This window comes from Gopherus flavomarginatus, chromosome 5 (genome assembly GCF_025201925.1).
Source record: "Gopherus flavomarginatus isolate rGopFla2 chromosome 5, rGopFla2.mat.asm, whole genome shotgun sequence".
NCBI lineage: Eukaryota > Metazoa > Chordata > Testudines > Testudinidae > Gopherus > Gopherus flavomarginatus.
In genome coordinates, this window is record NC_066621.1 from 130,950,721 (window position 1) to 130,973,386 (window position 22,666).

At 42.1% G+C, this 22,666-nt stretch overlaps 1 protein-coding gene across 2 annotated transcripts; it reads left to right on the forward strand.

The window, feature by feature from the left end:
• The first annotated feature begins 114 nt into the window (after window positions 1–114).
• UBR7 (ubiquitin protein ligase E3 component n-recognin 7) lies at window positions 115–21,403 on the forward strand. Of its 2 annotated transcripts, XR_007774437.1 has the most exons (12): window positions 115–421; window positions 2,665–2,798; window positions 3,874–3,934; window positions 4,099–4,194; window positions 8,732–8,785; window positions 10,168–10,273; window positions 12,515–12,702; window positions 13,342–13,473; window positions 13,867–14,029; window positions 16,329–17,876; window positions 18,602–18,663; window positions 19,829–19,862. XR_007774437.1 is itself a non-coding variant. In XM_050953313.1 (11 exons), exons 1-11 carry the CDS (start codon window positions 257–259, stop codon window positions 19,919–19,921), a joined length of 1,254 nt encoding a protein of 417 aa, XP_050809270.1. In that variant the 5' UTR covers window positions 115–256; the 3' UTR covers window positions 19,922–21,403. The 2 variants fall into 2 exon arrangements, 1 of the variants encoding a protein (XP_050809270.1); XM_050953313.1 differs by lacking the exon at window positions 16,329–17,876 and having other exon boundaries at window positions 19,829–21,403.
• The last annotated feature ends 1,263 nt before the right edge of the window (window positions 21,404–22,666 follow it).

Sequence of the window (22,666 nt, forward strand, 5' to 3'; positions counted from 1 at the left end):
TGTGAACTGTCTGACCGCCAGCTGCCCCATCATGTGACCCCCCACTCCTCCGTCACGTGGTCCCGACCAGCCCCGCCCCACCCTTTGTGACTTGTTGCTATGTGCCGGGTCTGTCCGTGTCACGCGCTGAACCCTTGTTTTGCGGTCTCCCGCGTCACGTGACGTGTTGGCAGTTCCGCTTCCGTTGTGGCGGCGCCCCCCAGCGTTGGGTCTCGTTTCCCGCCTTGCGCCGTGTCTGCCTCTGTCGGATCCCGCGATGGAGGCTGCGGCCGGGGGCGCTGAGCCCGCGGGCGGATGCGCGGCGGCCCCGGAGGAGCCCGTGGTCTCCCTGGCTGACGTGCTGGCGGAGAACGAGGAGCTCGAGAAGGAGGCGCGGGCGGTGCTTGGTGGGAGCGATCACGAGCGCTGCAGCTACTCCCAGGTGAGGGGCCGGGCCGGGCCGGGAGGTAACGGAGGGGTGGGAGCCTCCTGCAGGCGGAGTAGAAACGGCGGGGACGGGCTCGGAGCCAAGGCAGGTGCACTGGGAGCGGCTCCCCCGGGCGGGGCAAGGCAAGTGGGAGGGGGCGAGGGAGCAAGCGGGGTGTATGTGGTGAGGCTGTCGCGGGGCAGGGTTGGGGAGAGGTTTAGTCTTTGATTCTCCTCAGGAGTTCCTAGGTGGGATCCTTACTGAGCCAGAGCCCAACGAGTGCCACTCGGGGGCAGGGGTGCTTGGCCTCCCCCTCTGCCATGCACTCGGTGCCCCCTTTGTGGCAAGCTCAGGGGCAAGGCTGGACTGCGGGGATGGTCCCTCTGGGGCAGAGGGAGAGGTCCGACATCCTTGTACTTTGGGAAACCCTGTCTTTGATAGGGTGCCCTTCTGTGCTCTTTCTCTCTCCCACTCATGGTTTGCAGGCTGATAGTGAGGCCCCACAACATCCCAATTCAAGAGTTTACCTCATCAGACAAAATGTAGTTGTTGGCAACTGTTATGTGATGGGCATTGGTGAGAGACAAAGTTGGGACCTCTGCCTGCTCAGTGGGTAAATAGAGGGCTTGGTGTCCACAGCACTCTGCCTAGCTCTGAAAATGCTTAACCCATAGTTTTCTCTCCATACCTGCATGCATCTGATGAAGTGGGTTTTAGCCCACGAAAGCTTATGCCCAAATACAGTTGTTAGTCTCTAAGGTGCCACAAGTACTCGTTCTTTCAACAAATTATCCCACTTCCTATTTATTCCAGTACAGGGCTTGGTTCATGAGAAGCAAATCCTGGTGTGGCTCAGGGTGCCTCTTACGTGCTACAAGAGCCTTGTCTTGGAAAAAAAAAATTGCATTTCCAGGACCAGGAAACATATTCACATCCTCACTGCATTTATCCTAGTCTATCCCCTTTTAAAGAGCTGTTCGTAGGTCAGCATTTTGTACTACAAAAAGGCCCTTGGCAACTTTGTGAATGCACTCACTAAATGCCTTGTTGTTTTTGCACCCAGTGCCAGCTTGCCCCCCAAACACCAACTTGCTCCTAAATCAGGTGTGGGCAAAGTACGACCCCTGGGCCGGATCCGGCCCCTTAAGGCTTTGGATATGGCCTGTGGGCTGGATACAGCCCCTCAGGGCTTTGGATCCAGCCCATAGGATTGCCATCCCTGTGGGGCTATGGGCCGCACACTGCTCCTGAAATCGGCCAGCACCACGTCACAGAGGCCCCTGGGAGAGTGGGGGCAGATGGCTCCACGTGCTGCCCTCACCTGCTGCCCTCACCTGCTGGTACTACCCTCCACACCTCTCATTGGCCGGGACTGGGGAATTGTGGCCAGGGGGAGCTTCAGGGGAGGTACCCACAGGCGAGGGCAGTGTGCTGAGCCCTCTTCCCCCCCCCCCCCCCAACCGGGAGCCAAGGGACATGGTGCCAGCCGTTTCCCGGAGTGGTGCGGGGCCAGGGCAGGCAGGGAGCCTGCCCTGGCACCGCTGTGTGCCGCTGCCATCCCGGAGCCGCTCCAGGTAAGCGGCGCCGGGCCCGCGACCACACCCCAGCCCTAAGCTCTCTGCTGCACTCCAGTCCCCTGCTCTGAACCCCCTGCCGCACCTCTCCAGCATCCCAACCACTGCCCAGAGCCCCCGCCGCACTCCTTCTAAACCCCAACTCCCTGTCCTGAGCCCCCTGCCACACCCTGCTCCCCTCCTGCACCCCGACCCCCTGCACAGAGCCCCTGCCACACTCTGCACCCCTCCTGCACCCCAACCCCCTGCCCAGAGCCCCTGTCACTCCCTGCACCTCAAACCCGTGCCCAGAACCCCCTGCCGCACTCCACACCCTTCCCTGCACCACTGCCCTTAACCCCTTCCCACACTGTGCACCCCCTCCTGCTCCCCAACCCCCTTTCCTGAGCCCTCTCATGCACCCTTCCTCTACCCCAGCCCCTTGCCCTGAGCCTCTTCCTGCACATCGCACCCCCTTCCAAGCCCTACACTGCCTCCCGCACCCCAGCCCTACATTCATGGTCCTGCATACAATTTCCCCACCCCGATGTGGCCCTCAGGCCAAAAGGTTTTCCCACCCATGTCCTAAATCCAGTTCTTCTGACACACACTGCATTTACTACTTCACTTCAACAGCAAATTATCTTCCTTCGATTATTTTTGCATCTCTCTGCATTTCTGTAGTCATTTATCTTGTCTTTGTAGGGTGCTGTAAAAAGACAAGCCTTGTATGCCTGCAGTACTTGCACCCCACCAGGAGAAGAACCAGCAGGAATCTGTTTAGCCTGCAGTTATGAATGTCATGGCACGCACAAGTTATTTGAACTATATACAAAAAGGTAAGTCTTTTTTGGAGAAGGGAGATATCGGAGTAATTTCTGAGATGCTTCTTTTTCTTTGTCATATTGTGAAGAAATAAAGCATCACATCAAAAAGTAGTCTGTGCCTTTATGCTAAGTGCCCATCTTCTTAAAGAGATGTTAATCTGTGATGTGGAAAACGATTGCTGATTGCAGAGGCACTGAAGAAGTACACAGTACATTTGGGTTCTTTCATTAAAGCAATTACTACATGGGTTTGGAGGGAGTGAATTTCAGAAAAAAACATTGATCTCAAAAAACTTATTTCCAAAGTACAGATTGTGCTCCTCTGTTTAATTATAAAGTGTTCTTGCTCACATGTTTTATAAGCATTTTTATTCATTTTAAAGAACTTTCTAAATATTAAGGCCCACCATATCCATCTGAATCAAGTAAAATACGTAGTGTGCACAGTGCTAATCATTGGCATGCAGCCACCTCTGGTGTAGAATGTAATGGCTGTTCAACAAAGCACAGCACTACTACCCAACCATATAGGTTAAATGAAGAAAAATATTTGAATATATTAAGTGAAGATTATCATCAGAATATATTGAAACTGAATCTTTAGTAGGCAGATGAATTGCCCAAAGGAGAATTTTCCCAGAGCACCCCAACTAATACCCCTGTTAATACAAACATTTCAGTATGATATTGAATGATCGCAAGTGGGAAGGAGTTCAGTTGCATATCTTATCCAAAAGACAGTATCTCCAGTAGCACAGACATCCAACTAACTTAGGTCCCAGTCTTGCAAACACTAAAACATGTGCTTGCTTTTATGCGTGTGAGTAGTTACAGCCACAACAATTAGATCTTCCATTGAGGTTTCCCAACCAAATACTGATGTAACTCAACACTGCTGAGCTGAGATCTGACAGGACCACAGCATGAGATGGTAAGGCTTCAGGACAGTCTAGCCAATTTTCACATATGTTTTTGTTTAAATAGCTTGTGAGAGCATTTCACGGTTCTAAATAAGGAGCACTTATAAGAATAAGACTATTTTAAGACAGCATAAACAATCTGAACTAATATGTCTCTCTCTTTCCAGAAACTTCCGCTGTGACTGTGGAAACAGCAAATTCAAAAATTTGCAGTGCAAGCTATTTCCAGTAAGTTTAGGCACTAATCTTTATATTGTCAAGATACCATGTGGTTCATTTCTTAGGAGGTTTGAATAGGATGAGAATTGTCTTCAGGTTATACAATCTCTCAATAATGTTCATGGTTTTTCACCAGGTTGTACATTAACACATATATCCTATTTCCCTTCTAGGAAAAGGGAAAAGTGAATTCAGGCAATAAGTATAATCACAACTTCTATGGATTATACTGTGTTTGTAAAAGACCGTATCCTGATCCTGAAGATGAGGTAAGGAATGCACAATCAGTAATAATACTGTGGATAAAGTGCACAGACCTTTTTTCTACATAGAATGTTGATACATGCAAAGTAACGCACATTGGAAAACATAATCCCAACTATACATAAAAATTATGGGGTCTAAATTAGCTATTATCACTCAAGAAAGAGTCACTATAGATACCTCTGAAAACATCCACTCAAAAAAGCGAACAGAATGTTGGGAATTTGAGAAAGGGATAGATAAGACAGAAAATATCATATTGCCTCTGTATGAATCCATGGTATGCCCACATCTTGAATACTGCATGCAGATGCGGTTGCCTCATCTCAAAAAAGATATATTGGAATTGGAAAAGGTACAAAAAAGGTAAACAAAAATGATTGGGATATGGAGCGGCTTCCATATGAGGGGCGATTAATAAGACTGGGACTTTTCAGCTTGGAAAAGACGACTAGGGGGATATTATTGAGGTCTATAAAATCATGACTGGTGTGAAGAAAGTAAATAAGGTAGTGTTATTTACTCATAACATGAGAACTAGGGGTCACCAAATGAAATTAATACGCAGAAGGTTTAAAACAAACAAAAAGAAATATTTCTTCACACAACACACAGTCAACCAGTGGAACTCTTTACCAGAGGATGTTGTGAAGGTCAAGACTATAACAGGGTTCAAAAAAGAACTAGATAAATTCCTGGAGGATAGGTCCATCAATAGCTATTAGCCAGCATGGGCAGGGATGGGTGTCCCTAGCCTCTGTTTGCCAGAAGCTGGGAATGAGTGACAGGGAATGGATCACTTGATGATTACCTGTTCTGTTCATTCCCTCTGGGGCACCTGGCATTGGCCACTGTCAGAAGACAGGATACTGGGCTAGATAGATCTTTGGTCTGACCCAGTATGGCTGTTCTTATGTAGAACTGTGATCCTCAAATTCTTCCATAGAATGGACTCCATCTTAATAGAGATATCTTACCTGCTGTGTTACTTTTGTTAATGATTTTTTATAGTAGTCTGCATTTAGATAGTGTTTTAAGAGTACAATGTGTTTTGCCTTGAAAATAGACAAGGAAGACGGGCAATAAATTAATGCTGTTTCCCTATTCAAAAACTTAAAATGAAGGGCCAGCCCCCCATCAGCAGATAAAATCATGTTTCGTTTTACCCCCATATCCTGATAAATTAATGCTGGGCAGTTCCCTCAATAAAGTGAGTCAGCTTGTGGAAATCTTGGATTTCCAATTATTTTCTTATCATAATGTCCCAACTCTATTTGTTTACGTGAAAATTCAAAATAATAGTAAAATACTCCTCCAATTATTAAATAACAAAGCACAGTCTCTAAGAAGTGAATGATAAAAAACATATCCCATATCAAAGTTCCCAGCACTGGTATTGTACATTATGAAGCAGTCATATCTGAATTAAAATTCACCGCTTTACTCGACTGGCACATAACATTTCAGGGTTTTTTTCTCTTCAAAATATTGGATTATAACTAGTCTGTCTCTCATCTCTTCAGTGGATAAGGAAAGTTAGAATGTGTTTATAATATTTTGCTAAATATTCTGAATTTTTTAATAATATGAAATATTACTACACTATAATTTATAAGAAATAGTGAATTCTTGTCACAGAGGGCATCTTGGGAATAGGCAATTCCAAAATAGCAAATGCAGAAAAACAAACATCTGGTTTCTTGTTAGACCCATTTGAATGTATAAATTAATAAGACAAACACCATAATTTTGAAGCACAGTACACCATCAACTCTGCCAAGTTTTAGGGCATTTAGCACTTTATAATAATGGGCAAATGGATTATTTAAAAATAATGTTTTAATAATAAACCAAATTGTCTTGTATTATGTTTGACAGAATTCTAAAGTTGAATTAGCAGGTCTAGCTCTCCTACCGCAAACCCAATGAGACTCCTAACATAAATACCTCTTCCTGCTTCTATTGATGTGTCCATTATTTATACACTTCCAGTTATGAGAAACGGGTCATAAGTGCATGCAGTGAAGATTTAATTTTTGTCTGTCTTTTTTGGTGTGTGTGACTGGTTGTCATCCCCAGGGTGAAGCCTGGAAGCCATTAGAACTGCTGTGCCCTCATACCTTTCAGCTGGGTTAGCCTCCCACACTCCTCTGCTGGTGATATCCAGCCAGTCCCTTCAGGCCCTGTTATCACCCAACAAGACAGCAGGTAGTGCGCCACACCTGACTGTCTCACCTGAGTGCTTTACCTAAGCCACTCATGGACTGACAGTGAAGGCACCAGCCAATTTCCCAGCTCTTCAGCCTTGCACCCCTACTGGAGTGTAAACCCAGAATTATACCATCTTGCACTGCAGAGAGTTCTGGATAGTGCAAGATAATTAAATTAGTCTGCTTCCCCCTCGATAGGGGGAAGATATGCAACAGCCCGTGCTAACAGAGCCAAGATTCTGACACTTCACTTAAAAACACACTGGTTAAGATAAAACAAAAAACAAATTTAGTAATTACAGAAGGATAGATTTTAAATTATTATAAGTGATAGCAAACAGATCAAAGCAGGTTACCTAGGAAATTAAACAAAATTGCAATCTCAGTCTCATACAAAGCTAGATAGGATTTGAATCAGCAATATCTCACCCTGACTGGTGATACAAGCAGATTTTAGCTTCCTTACACAGGCAGGTTTTCTTTCTTTCCCACTTGGGACCCCCTTCCTCAGTTCAGTCTTTGTTCCTCTGGTGTTTCCAGGTGTTGTCTTGTAGGGGAATGATTCTTGGGGTATGGCTGCACTTGGAGGTGTGCAGCGCTGGGAGTTACAGCTATCTGCGTACAGCTGTGTAGGGACAGCGCTGCAGTGTGGCCACACTGACAGCTACCAGCGCTGCAGTATGGCCATATTTGCAGCGCTGTTGGGAGTGGTGCATTGTGGGCAGCTATCCCAGCGTTCAAGTGGCTGCAACGTGCTTTTCAAAAGAGGGAGAGCATGGGGGAGAGAGAGAGAGTGTGGATTTTTGGAGCTGTCAGCTCCCTGCCTTGCAAGTTCTAAGGACTGGAACATACACATCACCAACGTGCAATCATTTTAAAAGTTTCGAGCCCTTCCCCCACCCCTCTCTTATTCACTAAATGCAAATTATGCACTCCGAGCTCCAACACGGACTTCACCCTCCCCCTCCGCCCTGTAGCTTCTCTACTCAAACAAACAGCTGTGAACGTTCCAAAGCAATTCCCCTGCCTCTGCTCAAGCAAACAGGAGCTGTGTTTGTGTTTTAGATAAGCAGCTTCGGGGAGCCCGGTCTTCCGGTTTGTTGTGAGCAGGCATTCTGGGATACCTCCTAATACCCTGGAGGCCAATTACAGCGCTTTTGATGGCCACACCTGCGGAGCAGCGCTGCAATCATCATACCCCAAGCAGACCAGGTGTACAGCCAGCGCTGCAGCCAGGGAGCTGCAGTGCTGGATGTGCCTTGCAGGTGTGGACAGTTACTAAGTTGCAGCGCTGTAAACCCACCACCAGCGCTGCAACTCTCCAGTGTAGCCATGGCCCTAGTCATGAGGTCACTTCCCTCTTATATAGCTTTTCCTTATAGCGGGAAACTCTTGTTCCAAGTCAAGTTCCCAACCCAGTTCATAGATAAGTACTGGTACCAAAATGGAGTTCAGTATCATGTGATTTGGTCATAAGCCCTTGCTTGATCCTGATGAGTCATGGCAGCCATTGCCCATAGCTGACTGAAGAGTCCACAGGTGAGGATAAGATCTTCCATTGTCTTTGTTGATGAGCCATTAGCACTGTCTAGCTTCTTCATTGTTGTACCTGAAAGGCTAGTTGTGGATGTTTCTAACTTCCCATCTTTCAGTAACACATAAATAGCAAAACTTCTTAACTTCATGTACAATGATAGCACATACAATCCAATGAGATATTAATGTTTAGCAGATCAAGACTTTTAGAATGATACCTCACAAGGTATACTTTGTACAAAACATATAATTACATCACAATGGTAAATTTGGGGTGCAGAATGTCACAGAGAACATCTCTGGTGATAATGGAACAATAACCTTGTTAGACAATTGGGAATCTCTAGCCAGACTATAACAAATCAGAAGTGCTTCAAAACTTTGGCTGGTGAGGCGGTAAGTATTTATAATGGCCGGGCAATTTAAGGCTATGGCTACACTTGAAATTTCAAAGCGCTGCCGTGGCAGCGCTTTGAAGTGTGAATGTAGTTGGAGCGCCAGCGCTGGGAGAGCTCTCCCAGCGCTGCACATAAACTACATCCCTTACGGGTGTAGCTTGCAGCGCTGATTACACTGAGGCTTTACAGCGCTGTATCTTGCAGTGCTCAGGAGGGTGTTTTTTCACACCCCTGAGCACGAAAGTTGCAGCACTGTAAAGTGCCAGTGTAGCCATGGCCTAAGTGTCTCACTGTGGAAAGTAATTCACTTGTATATTCTTTAGAATACACAGCACTTAAAGGCCTGTGAGAAACTTTGAAGCTTGGTATTATTGCTAATTATATAACGATTCTTGTAGATCCCAGATGAAATGATCCAGTGCATAGTTTGTGAAGACTGGTTCCATGGAAGGGTAAGGATTTGTATTTAAGAAAATTGTCATCTTGCCTGGAAATAAGCTAAAATTAGTGTATTCCTTAGGGAAAATCTTACTTGGAAAAGTAGGTAGGAATTTTTTGAGAACCAGGGCAAGAGTTTTCAGATTAGCTCTTTTCAGGCTGTACGAAAGACCCATAATCTGTATTCTTTCCTGCTGGCAGTCGTCATAATGAACTAGTACCCAAATTGGAGAGGACCTCTTCTTTATTCAAGGTTGCTCTTAATGTATACACTAGTCCTAATAAGTGACTATAGACATCTAAAACTTTAATGTTTTATAGAAGACTGTTCTGAATGATAGAGTTTCCCATTGGAATTGGAGAGGAAAGTTATTGAGCACACCATTATCAACTGTGATCATGATCTGTGGTGAATGGCAGCTCATTTGATGGGACATTAACTTAGAGCCATATTTATTTTGGGTAGGAGGGAACAAACTGCACAGTCAGTGCCCTGGGAAGATTTTTCAAGGCAATTGGGCAGGGCACCCAATTACCATTGAAAGTAAATGGGAGTTGGATGCCTAGGTCACATTGTTGCCTAGGAAAATCACCTGCTTTATGCAGGGTTTAGGGGTTCAGCTCATCATGTCACTAAGGGTAGATTGTGAAATTCCATCCAGACAGAAGCAAGTAGAATGGTTGAAGTCCTGGAACAATGACATGAAATAGGAATGTCGTTGGTATAGTATACCTTGCATTAATTATAGACTTTCTGATTCAGATAAATTATAGGATTACTTTTTCCTAAATGTTTGTATTAGATATAAAGTATTTTTGATGAATATTGTAGTTTTAACTATAAAAATTGGTCAAAGTTGTCAAAAGAAAATGAAGGCAATTTATTTTAATCATCTTGATGTTTCTTGCCAGTTTGTTTGAAGACAGTTTAGATTTTGTATCTAACTCTTCTCACATTGATCCCATACTGAAGCTGAAGAAGGATACAATGTTTATAAAACTTATTTAGTAATCTGAGATTCTCTCCTTGCTGAACAAGAGGGCTACTTAAAACTGCAGTGTGTAGTAGCTGTCCTATTAGGATAGACAAGGTTTGGAAGTATCCATAAGTATTCCTGCTCTCTTGGCTGATAGAGTCCAGACTTGGAGAGGCTAATAATCTGGATACATTCCTTAAATTTGATTGGTCCTCTCTCATCCTCTAGCAGTATGGATGCAGGGTATGGAGGACAAAGGGGGGATAATACACTGCTAATGGGAATACTGAAAACATGAGGGAAGAAGTGGACATGATGCTTGTTTTTCTGCCACTAAACATAGAGCAAAAACACTCTGCAGAATCCATTAATTTGCAACTAATATGTCTCTGTCATATGTTCCTATTTCTTCTTGACAGCACCTTGGGGCAGTTCCCCCTGAGAGTGGGGACTTCCATGAGATGGTGTGCCAGGCCTGCATGAATTGCTGTTCTTTCCTTTGGGCGTATACTTCACAGTTAGCAGGTAAAATTAGGAGAGCTGTACTAATATTTCTATTCTATAAACCTCCCAAACATAGCTGATTTAACTTACGTAAGCCTATCCAAGTGAAAAAGATATTTACTGACAGGGCTGAAGAAATTGTGTTACTACTTAGACAAAATCCTCAGGCAATAAAGTAGCTTATGTGGCAACTTTAGGTTTTGTGCTTTATAAAAAAAAAGAAGGCCTAATTGTTAAATTTTATGAAATCTTGGTGTTTTGTTATTTTAGTTTTGAAAGTAGTTAAGTGTATTTTCTCAGCGTAGGTATTTATGGCAAGTATTGCATAAAGACTTGATACTTGCCCCCAGGAGTTTACATTCTACGCTAAATCAAAACTACTGAAAAGACATTACAACACTGCAGGGAGGTATAGGGAAACAGAGGTTGAGGGAGAGATGTTGGAGTAACAGTGACTGGACCCTGAAGGGTGAGTCTGCATCAAATGGATATGGAGAGTTCCCCTTTGCTCTCTTTGCAACGTGGTCTCTCTTAGGGAAAACAACTCTCCAGTTGTCTAATCAAAATAAATACAGTAGTCCTAGTGTTCTTTGCTGCACATTCTTCTCTTCAGGATTAGAAAAAATGTAGGAGCTAGGAAAAAAGGGAATCATCCCTTCGGGCATGACAGGGTATGGATCACTTGAAGATTACCTGTTCTGTTCATTTCCTCTGGGGCATCCAGCATTGGCCATTGTTGGAAGACAGGATACTGAGCTACATGGACCTTTGGTCTAACCCAGTATGGCCGTTCTTACGTTAGATTGCTTTGCTGCACAGCAGGTGGCTGGCTGAAGGTGCTTGTTTCCAAATGGTTGATTATATCAATTGCTGATTATGACCTGTTAGGTCATAAAAAGTTGGCTCCTCAGGATGTGTCTAAGGGGTTGATGTAAAAGGATTTCATACATGGAATCGTCTTGTAGTATAAATACATGACAGTGCTTTTTCTTAGAATAGGTATGGCATGGAGCATACGCTTGATTACACGTCAAAGAGGTAAACCTGTTATATACAGGGAGCCACATAGCATGGTTACATAATATGCTCTTGCACTGTGGTGCTGAGATTGCTTCACTAAATCATGAAGGAAGCTGGTGGAGGTCTATCCATTTTTATATCCACCAGGATTGCTTTGAAAAGAGGTGACCGAGGTTTTTCCCTGGTAAAATAACTAAGAAATAAGGAGCAAACTCTGTAGCACATGCTCTCAGTGAAATGTTTGATCGCTTTGGTTAATATTCACTCGCTCTAGAAAGTTATGTTGACAATGTCAGCTGTCCTGGAGACAAGCGAACTGAGTGAGGGAGAAGCAGTGCTCTTAAGGAGCAGCAGTCACGTGTTTCATGAATTCATGACTTTGAGAGCATCTGCTACAGAGAGTTCCAGGGCTTGAGAGTGACATGCTTATGTTTGTTTGCTTAATTTTATTTGTAACTGATTTGTAATTACACTTTATAGATATATATATGGAGAAATTATTATTTAAACCAGTCTGTTTTTTGAGAAGCCTCTAAAATTGGGAGACTGTTGCATCCTCCACGCAGAATATTGTTCCTTTTGTTTGTCTTTAAGACCTCTGTAAACATTCTAAAAGTGTATTTTGTAATAAATTAAACATATTGTTCTTGGTTTCTTCCATCTGTTTGTCTGAAAAAATTAATTTCAAGGGTATATTGGGAATAAAATATACTAAAATAAAATTAGAGAAAGTACCTGGCTACCATCCAACTTTTACAAATACCATTGAATTTGAAATACGCAAAGGAAGACAAGCATCCTAGGGGTGTTCAGCACCCTGTGAGGTCATGGTATTTCCCCCCGTTTTTGCTGCTGTTTTCCAGTAAACTCTAGACTTTCAGGATGAAAGAACAATGAGGGTTTTCTTTTCTGTTTTGGAAGTGGGAAGGCACAAAGCAGTTAAGCAGTTTAAATCAGTCTTTCAGTTAATAAAAAATAAACTCAGTGTGACTTGTTCTGTAACACTATTTTTGCGGGAGGAGGCATGGGGGGTAGGAGGAAGCTATGATAAAAGATTAAGCAGTTGTATTATTGTTTAATGAGATCATGGGATCCCCAGACAGCTCTAGAATATAACCTTGTTTTTATTGACGTGTACAGTGTCGTTTGAGCACTTGTATGACATTGCAGTGTCAAAAGAAATTCTGAAACTGCTTTCTTTGACTGGCAAGCTTGTGTTAATTATGAATATACATTTTCTAGTTCCTACTCTGACCAAAGTGACCTCACTTGAAGATGAAAGGATTGGGCTGAATGTCAAGGAAACTGAAGAACAGAACAGAGAAATCAAAAAGGAAAGTGGAGGAGATCACCAAGGGAAGATCAAGGAGGAAGAGCAAGTAGAGCAGTATAATGAGCCATCTACTAGTTCTGGCTCTAAGTGTCCAGAGGTAAACTACACATTTTCCTTATTGCTTCTGATCCCTCTCTGCTTAGTGTGGGCAAAGCTCCTCTTCTGATTCTGTGAATGGGAAACATATAGTCCACTTTGAGTAGTATTTATCCCAGCACAGCCTCCACTGCAGTAGACATGCCAGTAACTACTGACGTGAAAGATTAATGCGTCAATTGATCAGCCAGTAGACCAGGGCATACAGGAATACAGTATGCTCAGCAAAGATCTTCCATTCCTCCTCTTATGTCACCCCTTTTGGTGCTTGATCAGCCTGAGATCTAAATATGGAAGTACCACCCACTGCAACTGTGCCATGAAGCTAGCTCAGATCTAATTTCTGAGCCCTTTATTGCTTTTGCATTGAATCTGATGTTGATTTGTAAGAAAGATAATCAATTAATTTAGAGTATGGATGCCTTTAACAGTTTTAGCTAATTCTCCTGGGTATGTAGCAGTGTCCTTATAATTCAGACTTTACTCTGAACACACATTAGGGAGCTTTTTAAAAACAACAGGGATCAAAGCAGGGGACAGTATTGTAGCTAAGAAACGGACAAACTGGGAAAAAACCTAAATGAAACCCCTTTGAAATAGAATAGAGTGAAAAATACTGACTTGTTTCATTTTAATTCAGACAGTTACAAAAAGTGATGAACCGGTCTGTAAGCTGCGAGAACTCCAGACCAAGCAGTCTCTAAAGAAGGATACCGCCACCTTTTGGCCATCTAACTGGCGGAGTAAATTGTGCACATGCAAAGACTGTTTAGTATGTATACATTTTGTTTTCTGGGCTAATGTTTACATTAGCTCCTTGAAGACTCTGCTGAGAGAAGTCAATACATAATACAATTTGTAAAACTTCCTTGTTCTGACTGTGAATATCTACTGGAAAACATTCCACTAATCTAAGGAAACAAGTGTGGATCTTATCTGATGACTCATCTTCAGTATTAATAGTATAATAGCCTGTGACCATTTTGTATTTACCTACTGTCTAAAGTAAACACAGTTCTGGAAGCATTCACAAGAAGTGGCTGAGATACTTGCTGATATAAAATAATGTGATAAATCTAATTTCTTTGGGAGAGGTCTTAAAAGGTTGGCAAATGGTCTGTAAAGTTTGTAAGCTGGAAAATAATAACTTACTTTTACTCTTCAGAAAATGTATTCAGAACTGGATATCCAATTCCTGATTGATGAATGTGACACTGTCTTGGCCTATGAGAATAAAGGTACAAGTGACCAGGAAACAGACAGAAGAGATCCTTTAATGGACACGCTTAATAGCATGAACAGAGTCCAGCAAGTAGAACTCATCTGTGGTAAATATAACTTTATTTTGGGAATTCAGCATAGCATGTGAAATATATAGCTTATCTAAGGGAGCGATTCAATAGACCTCCTACTTAAATAGCAACAGTTTCTTTAAAAGGCAGCTTATAAGATAACTAACCTCCAGAAAAATTTCTGTAGGAAACCTTTAATGTTTTTGTCTTCACCCTGTTATTAATTGTTACTATTTATATTAAGGAAGCAGATTTTGTAGAAACTTCTGCTTGTTTTCTAATTCAGATCGGCAGTGATAATTCCTTCTCAAAAGTTGACATGTTAGTATTAGCTAGCTTAGTTTTCTGAGTTCATACATTATGTATATAGCATCAACAGTGCAAATACAATTTCCCTGCCCTGCACAGCTGTCATTATAAGTAGGTAATAGGTAGGGAGGGGTAACAGTGAAAAGTATGGGACTGAATGAGGAAGTCAAGCACTCACTTAATTTTAGTTTAGTTTGCTTCTTATATGCATTATTTGTGGGGCGGGGGATTGTCAGCTTCAGGGCAGATGGAATTTCCTGACAGTGTTCTGTCCCTTATCTGTGGAGTATACCCAAATTCTGGTCCAGTGTCTATAGACATGAAGATGGAGGTACTTGAAAAATGGTGCAGCAGTCCCTCAGCAAAAGGCTGCACTATATTTGACATGTTTGAGCATTTCTGGGTCAACAAGCCAGAGTATTCAGTCAGGGCTCCTACACGGAAGACTTTGTCAATTGTATTAACTCATGCTCTTGCCCCTTTTCAAAGAACACAATGTGCCAGTGTGACTGTATTGTACCTCAGAGCAGAATCTGTCTTGCTTCAGTGAATTTAAGCTAATAAACCCTTGAGGGTTTAAACAAGTGTTCACATATAAACAGCAGCTAGTACTGACGTATTAATTTATTTATAGGGCTTGATTCTCAGGTTTATTTTGTCCTTAAAATACCCATTTAAGCTGGTTGGTCAAGGCACAGGGGAATTCCCATATGTAGGAAGCATCTGTCAGTGATGTCAGGCGCAGGAGTGTTGTCAGAGTATGTGTCCATGGTTGGTTGTTCCTAAAAATCAGTGTGTTAGTTTTAAAATTTTAATTTTACAGAATGAACTGCTTGATTGTTGCTCAGTTAATTCTCATTCAGAAAGGTACAGCTTGCTTTATGTAACTTGCTGTGGGGAGGTGTATTGTGAATCTGGTAAGGAAACAGTGGACTGAGCTGAAGACTTGTCAAGTGCTAGAACTGGAATCTGTATCCCATGTTCAGCTAGCTTGTCAGCCCAGGCAAGTGAGGCACAGCCTAACCAAGAATTCCTAAAAGCTGAAAAATATATTTTCCATAGTGGTTATCGAATTGATAAATATAGATTTACAGACAGTTAAGCATCTATATTAAAAAGTTAATATAATCCCACAGGAAGTGGTTCTGATTTGATTTAAATCTGTCACAACTCACTGTCCAGTAGTGGAATGCAATGCCAAAAAGTTAGAAGAATGTAGTGCTGCATGAGGCTCGAATCTTAGTAAAGCCAATAGTGCTTCAAGAAGCTGCCTTGTTACCATGGCAGTTTACCACACCAATAAGTCAGTTTATAAACGTGTTGCTTTGGTAACCACGGTGAGGCCATGGCAGGATTGTAGCTGTTCAGGACAGTTCTGAACTTGGCGACGTATGTTTGGAATTTGAGATTTTAAAATTTTCAGTAATGGCTGCTCTAGAAAATGACATTGTGTTTGACCTGAGAAAAAGAGGATTTTCATTAAGATCCCAAGAAGAGAGAGGTTCAGTCATTAAGGAAGGCAGAACAACACCAGCAGTGGAGGTCTTGAAGAAAGACGGGAAAAGAACGCAGCAATTTCAGACATCTTGGTACAAAGTTCGTAAATGGCTAACAGGTAGCGCTATGAGTAACATTATATTGTTGGCCCTGTTTGCTTCTTTCAACTAAAAAAAACCATGTGGGCTAATGAAGGTTACGGGGACTGGAAAAAATGTGTCACGCAGCACATCTATACACAGCTCATCACACGAGCACACAAAAAATGAAGTTTCCTTAAAATGCTTAGAGCAGGCAAGCACTCCTATAGCTGTGTTGCTTAGTGAGCAAAGGTGCCTTGCTATCTTAGAGCACAACAAGAAAGTCAGGAACAAAAAAGATTTTGAAGCAACTAATTGATATTTCAGTTGTTTTATCTTGTCAATAACATGCATTCCATTATTGTGAGATGGAACAATCTCTCAATCAGGGTAATTACAGGGAACTTTATATTTTTTGTCATGACAAGAGATTGAATGGTTATTGGCAGAAAAATGCATCCATTTTTTCTGACCTGTCAAAACAAATTGATCAAATTGTGGCTGAAGAAATAATATCCTAAATTGACCGTGAGACTGAAGAGTGCAGCTTTTTTGCTTGTGAAGTAGATGAAACAACTGACATTTCTCAATTAAGCCAGCTTCCACTTGTGTTATGCTACGTGGACAAGAAGGGGCAAACAAAGGAACGGTTCATGGGTTTTAAAAATGTCAGTGCAAATCGAACCGTAGTTGCTTTGAAGCAGGTTCTGAATTCAGTGCTGTTAAAATACAACTACAAAAGAAAACTTGTCTCATTCATATGATGGCGCTGTACTGTTTACTAGTGAGCTGGGAGGTCTGCAAGCCCTAATTAAAAAAGAGGCTCCACAAGCTCTGTTTGTGCATGGTTTTGCCCACAAATTAGATTTAGTTCTCCAGCAAGGGGCGCAGTGTATTAAAGAAACCCGTGGCTTTTTTGCAACCTTGGAAGGCTTCTCCACATTTTTTACATGCTCAGGCAAACACAGTGAACTGCTGGATTGAATTGTGGGCCAAAGGATACCTTCCCACTGTGCAGTTTGATGGACATCCAAACAGCAGAGTCCTACATACTATTGTCTGGGAAAGAGAGAAACTTCGCAAAGTATTTCAGGAGATTGTCAGTGCCAGTGGTTGGGATGGAGAATCTCTGTGACAAGCCATAGGATACCTTACAAAACTAAACCACTTCCAGTTTCTTTTCTTGCCATACGCCTACTGTAACATCTTCAGCATCACTGCCATTCTCGTGATGTTCTTCACAAAAAGGCTGTTGATGTAGATTACTGCAATTTGCAAGTTCAATTAACAATCACAAGGGTTGGTGATCTGCATAAAGAAGAAGTGTTCAAAGAAGTGTTTAATTCTGCAGCCACTACCCTCACTGACTTACCTTCACCTCCAAAGAAGTGTAGGCTGGATTTGGAAGATGGATTCTCTGAAGATGGTCAGAAACTGTATTTGCAACTATACAATGAAATCACTGATAACATCATTCTGCAGCTGGCTCTCAGGTTTGTAAACATAAAGGCCCTCCACTTCATTGAGCTATTGGACTCATCAAGATTTCCAGCTTTCAGGAAACACTTCCCTACAGATGCTTTTACCTCACTCTCCAGTTCTTATGGCAGTTACTTTGATTTGGATCGTCTCAAGAATGAGTTTGGTGTCATTTTCAAAGATGAGCAGTTTCAGAATTGTTCTGTTAGCAATGTGCTGCGCTTAATCAATGAAACTGGGCTCTGAAGTGCTTAAGGAAGTGTACCACTTTTTTTGCTTAGTTGCCACTTTACCAGCAATAACAGTGTGTGTGAAGAGCGGCTTTTCTTGCCTTAAACACATCGAGACATACTTGAGCACAATGGATCAGGGTTGTCTCACTGCACTGGCCACAATATTAATTGAAAAAGAACTGTTGTCTTCCCTGGAGAAGCAACCAGCCTGGTACGATGATGATATTGCATGCTTTGCTTCAAAAAAAGAAAGATTGATTGATTGATCTTCACCATATGAATAAGGTAAGCTTATGTCACTTAATGGATGTTGGTTTCTTGCTATGACATGACATTTTTTGAATGACTTTGATACTGTATTTTTATAGCAAATAGTCCACTAAATAATATGTGATTGTCAGGTTCTGATTTGCCAGTTGATTAAAAACCTTTTTTTAAAGCTGTTGTCTAAGTTGTGTTGTTTGAAGTGCTAATGTTGCCTTTTTTTTTTAGTTGATGGGATTATATTATAGTGACTGCAGGCTCTTTGAATGCATGGAAATGCTCAGAGAGATGAGATTAGCTGAACAATGTCAAGCTATATTTAGGACTTTAATAAGAAGCCAATGTGTAAAATAATATGAAAACGTCCCTACTCTTCTTTTTCTCTCTGATTAACTGAGTGATCTTTTCGGTGTATTTAATCTTCTTACAGCCATTATTATTCAGTGGTTGGGGGTGGATACAACTATGGTGATTTGTGCTTCTCCTGTCAAAGTCACAAGCCATCATCGCTCATAGCTCTAACAGTTAGCAACTTCTGCTCAAAGTGAAGTTATTGAGTAGGAGGACACGCAGATTTAAGAACTACCTCAGAATAAAGCCTTCCCACAGCTCTTCATTAATTTATAATCCAAACTTGAAATCCATTTACTGAAGCAAGTCTAGTCAGTTACTAGTTATCAAGAGGAGATAGCAAGCAATCATTGAAGCATACAGTTGAGGGTTTTTTCCATTTTGTTTTCTTCCAGAATACAACGACCTAAAGACAGAACTGACTGATTATCTCAGGCGATTTGCAGATGAAGGAACAGTAAGCTATAACTAAACAGTGTTTTCTAGAAAAAAACTCAAGTTCTTTTAAAAAACTTATGACAGGTTAAAATTTCCATAGTTTTTTGGAGGGAGTGGAGTGGGGAGGGGGAAAACAGAGGAAAGAAGAAGAAATGTCACCTTCATTTTTGACTAAGTTGAGAAAATGCATGTGCCATAAGTAAAGGAAAGGTTTGTTGAGAGACTGCTTGGCTCTTTGTAATTGTGCACATAATGTCTGTTTATCTTTAGGCTTTTCTGTAACAACCCGTTATTAAAGTATTGATGAGTGCAGTTAAAAATTCAACTAATTTATTTTGTTTATAATCTGATTTTTTTGCATAAACATCTTTTTGTCCTTTATCAGCCTCTGTAACATTTCTTAAGAGCAAGAATAGGTTACTACCACACGTGATCTATTCAACCATACTTTATTCAAGGCATTCACATCCCATTGTCAGTCAGCACCTTGAACTTTGTACCTTCAAAGTTGTGCCCCCTCCTCTACCCCCACTACCTCAGCGGAGACATTTTGGTACCATTTTCGGTTCTGTTCCTAACTTGGCTGAAATAGAGGCACTGCGTATGCAATTATGCAGTCTTCAACCCCCTGCAGTCCTACTGACAGCTTTCATTTTTGTTTGTAGTGTTGCTGTAACAATGTTAGTCCCAGGATATTTGAGAGTAAAAGTGAGTGAGGTAATCTCTTTTATTGTACCTACTTCTGTTAGCGAAAGAGAAACTTTTGAGCTTACTGTGTAAACGTGAAAGCTTGTCTGTTTCACTAACAGAGGTTGTTCCAATAAAAGATCACCTCACTCATCTTATTTCACTTGGTAATTAGAGTTCCTGATAGTTCATAAGAGCTGGACAAGCATTTTACTTTTCTAATATTTTCCTTCCTTTCCCTTGGGGCTGCTCTTTTTGCTATGCGGGGGGGAGTTCACATGCTTTTATTGTGGAATTTATGCTTTCACACTGGGTAGGTCAGGACCATTGTTCTTAACAAGTTGGATTCCTTGATACTGCTGGTGGTGATGTGTGTGTTACAAATACTGTCCTGAGAAACTTCTCTCATGTAGTTCTTGTCTGTGAGGTGGTCCTTTTTCTAGATATGTATTTTATTGTACTAGTTTGTCACAACCTGGGTTTCATTTTATTATCAGGTTGTTAAAAGAGAGGACATTCAGCAATTCTTTGAAGAATTTCAGTCACGCAAGAGAAGACGGACAAACAGGATGCAGTACTACTGCAGTTAGACTGAAAAGGCTTTGACTTTCATAAGGACAAATGGAAAATCCATCCTTCAGTAAATAGAAGCAGCACCTTTGCTAATATTGACCTCTTTCCCTAAATCTTGCTTTCCCAGAGGCCTCCTCCAACTCTGCTCATTCACTCTGTTCCATAAAATACTTCTTACTTTTGTAGCTTATACATATGTCCAACTTCGTTACAGGTGCATTGCATAGCAACTTATCATGCAGATTTCAGACAGTGTCAGTATACTTAAGTTGTCAGAAGTTGGTTTTGTTTCAGAGGGAGTGAACTGGTCCTTGTTAAAACAACTTATGCCACTGTGTCTTTTTTAGCCTTTGACCTGTTTCACTTTAGTACCTGTAGCTATATACCATATTAAAGATGGGGGCAGACAACCTTCTGTATTGAATAAATCTACATTGTAGTATGGTATAGTGTGGCTTTGGTGGTCTGAATACTTCCATACTAACTCTTCTAGTGTAGTGGTACTATCATAAGTTTACAATACAAAGGTAGAGGGTTCTTGTTCACCTGGAATGTTTAATCAGACTGATGGGTGTAATTCTCTAAATGTTAAGGTATGTTTAAACCCTTAGAGGAGAATCACAGCTTAAAAGTAGGGTCATTATGTGAACTTAAATTGCATTGTACTTGCACAGACTAACTCCGTTGTTGCTGTGGAAGTGTATTTTCTGAGTATGAAGAGATTAAGGAATCATGGACTGGTCTTCAAGCAACAGCCTGTGGCATATTTTCATTACTACTTTTAGAAAAACTTGGTTCTTGTTTCATTGGACAGTAACATCTTACATTCTAGTGAGAGGCTAAAACTGAGCCATTCTATTAATGTAAATGGAATGATACTAGTAGGTTACAACCTAAGCTTTTGGGGGTTTTAAAGACTGACCTCTCAAGCTGCTCTAGTTTTTAAATGTTTCAGAAAGGAATATGTTAATGTAACATTTTAAAACCTGTTTGCTGCCCTATACACTTGTGACCTTTTTGGAACTACTGGGGTAGTTACTGGACATAAGACTCAGATCTACAGCTGAAGTCCTTAAAACAAAACTTGACTTAATACCAGAACTTACATGTTAGTTTAAAACCCACAATTGAGAGGCTTGAGAACATTTTTACATTAGTTAATCTTAAAACTCCCAGTTGATATGTATAGTATTTGAAGGGCTTGTATTTTCCCCAGAGTCTGCTTTTACATCAACCATATTGCTTTTTGTTTTTAAACTTGTCCTTTACTATTACTCCCATTAATTTTGTTTGACTGCCTCACTTAGCAAAACCTAGTTTTAGCAGAAATAGATACTCAGTTAATTGGTTTGTTTTATGCAGATATGACAAGTTGCTTTTAAAACTATGTTTCTGGGTACTGTATATGCTCTTTTTGTAGAAATTGTTACTGGAGTTAGATATGCATTCTACTCCAAAAATGATTCTGTAAAATTTAAATAAAGTTACTGTTCAGACAAGCTGCATGTCATGATTGCTTTTAGATTACTGTTGTGCAGTTTAAGCTTTGTGCATCCAGTCCGAACAGTAAATCTTTCAACTCAGGAATAAGGCTGTGGGTGTGTATATGTTTTTAGCCAAGTTCCTGTATACAATCATGAGACTTCCACTGTACAAAGAAACTAGAGGCAAGGACAACAGCTGATTTGAAAGTAACTAGGTACCTCATCCAATCCTATTAAAGTAGTCACTAAGCTTAGAAGGTAACAGCATCAAGTGTACTTGGTTTTTAAATAACAACTTCAAACTGACTCGGATTGGTGACTGGTGAGGCAAGAGCAAGAAATGGTGCCTGCTCACCGAACAGTACCAAGGGGAGACGGGGGGGGCAGAAGGAGAAAGAGGACCCGTGCCATGACAAGGAGTGGCCCTGCCCCAGCTGGGACTGATATCTGGGCTGTCAATCTCTGACAGGAAGCTCGCCAGTACTGATGGTACAGGGACCATCACCTTGACTCCAGTGTCCAATGTCTTGTAGGTGGAGAGCACACCAAGGACCTGGGCCTTCTAGTCAGAGACCTAGGATACAGTTCCCGGGTCTGAGGCCACGGAGATGGAGATCTGCACCTGCAGTCCGGTGACCAAGAGTGCTCCGCTGCCCTATGAGGCAGTCCCATAATCAGCTTGCCCTTAGATGTAGGAGTCTTAGCAAGTCTGCTGCCTGGTGTGGTGCCTGCGGAGCTAGTCGACCTACTTGTTCCTCAGCCACCAAGGTCCCTGGGAGATGAGAGCCTGAGGTGGATCCCTGGTCGGGCAGGGGGATCCGACTTCCATAGTAAGCCCGTGAAGCCCTGGGGCTGGCACATGGCCTGACATTGCCCAAAGCCCATTTTCCTTCTGGTGCTGGGAGACTTCTCTTTTGCTGCTTCTTAAGCACCAGCGAGGGAGAAAGGTGCTGAGTGGAGCCCAATGCAGGCAGCTTGCTCCTCACTGATGCCAAAGTGCTCGGTGTGAGCTCCAAGTGGGAGGGATCCTGTACAGGACAAAGTGCAGCCTCCATGAGGAGGGCCCTCAAGCGAATATCCCACTCCTTTTGGGTTCTAGGGTGAAAGTTCTTACACATTCTACATTTGTCCTTTCTGTGGGATTCCCCCAAACTCCTATGGGAGTCACTGATAGGCATCAGCCTGCTGCATGATGAGCATGGTCTGAAGCCAGGACAGCAGGGCAGGCCCTGCTCCAGAATGAAGTCCCAGCCAGGACTCAGCTACCAACTAACCCAA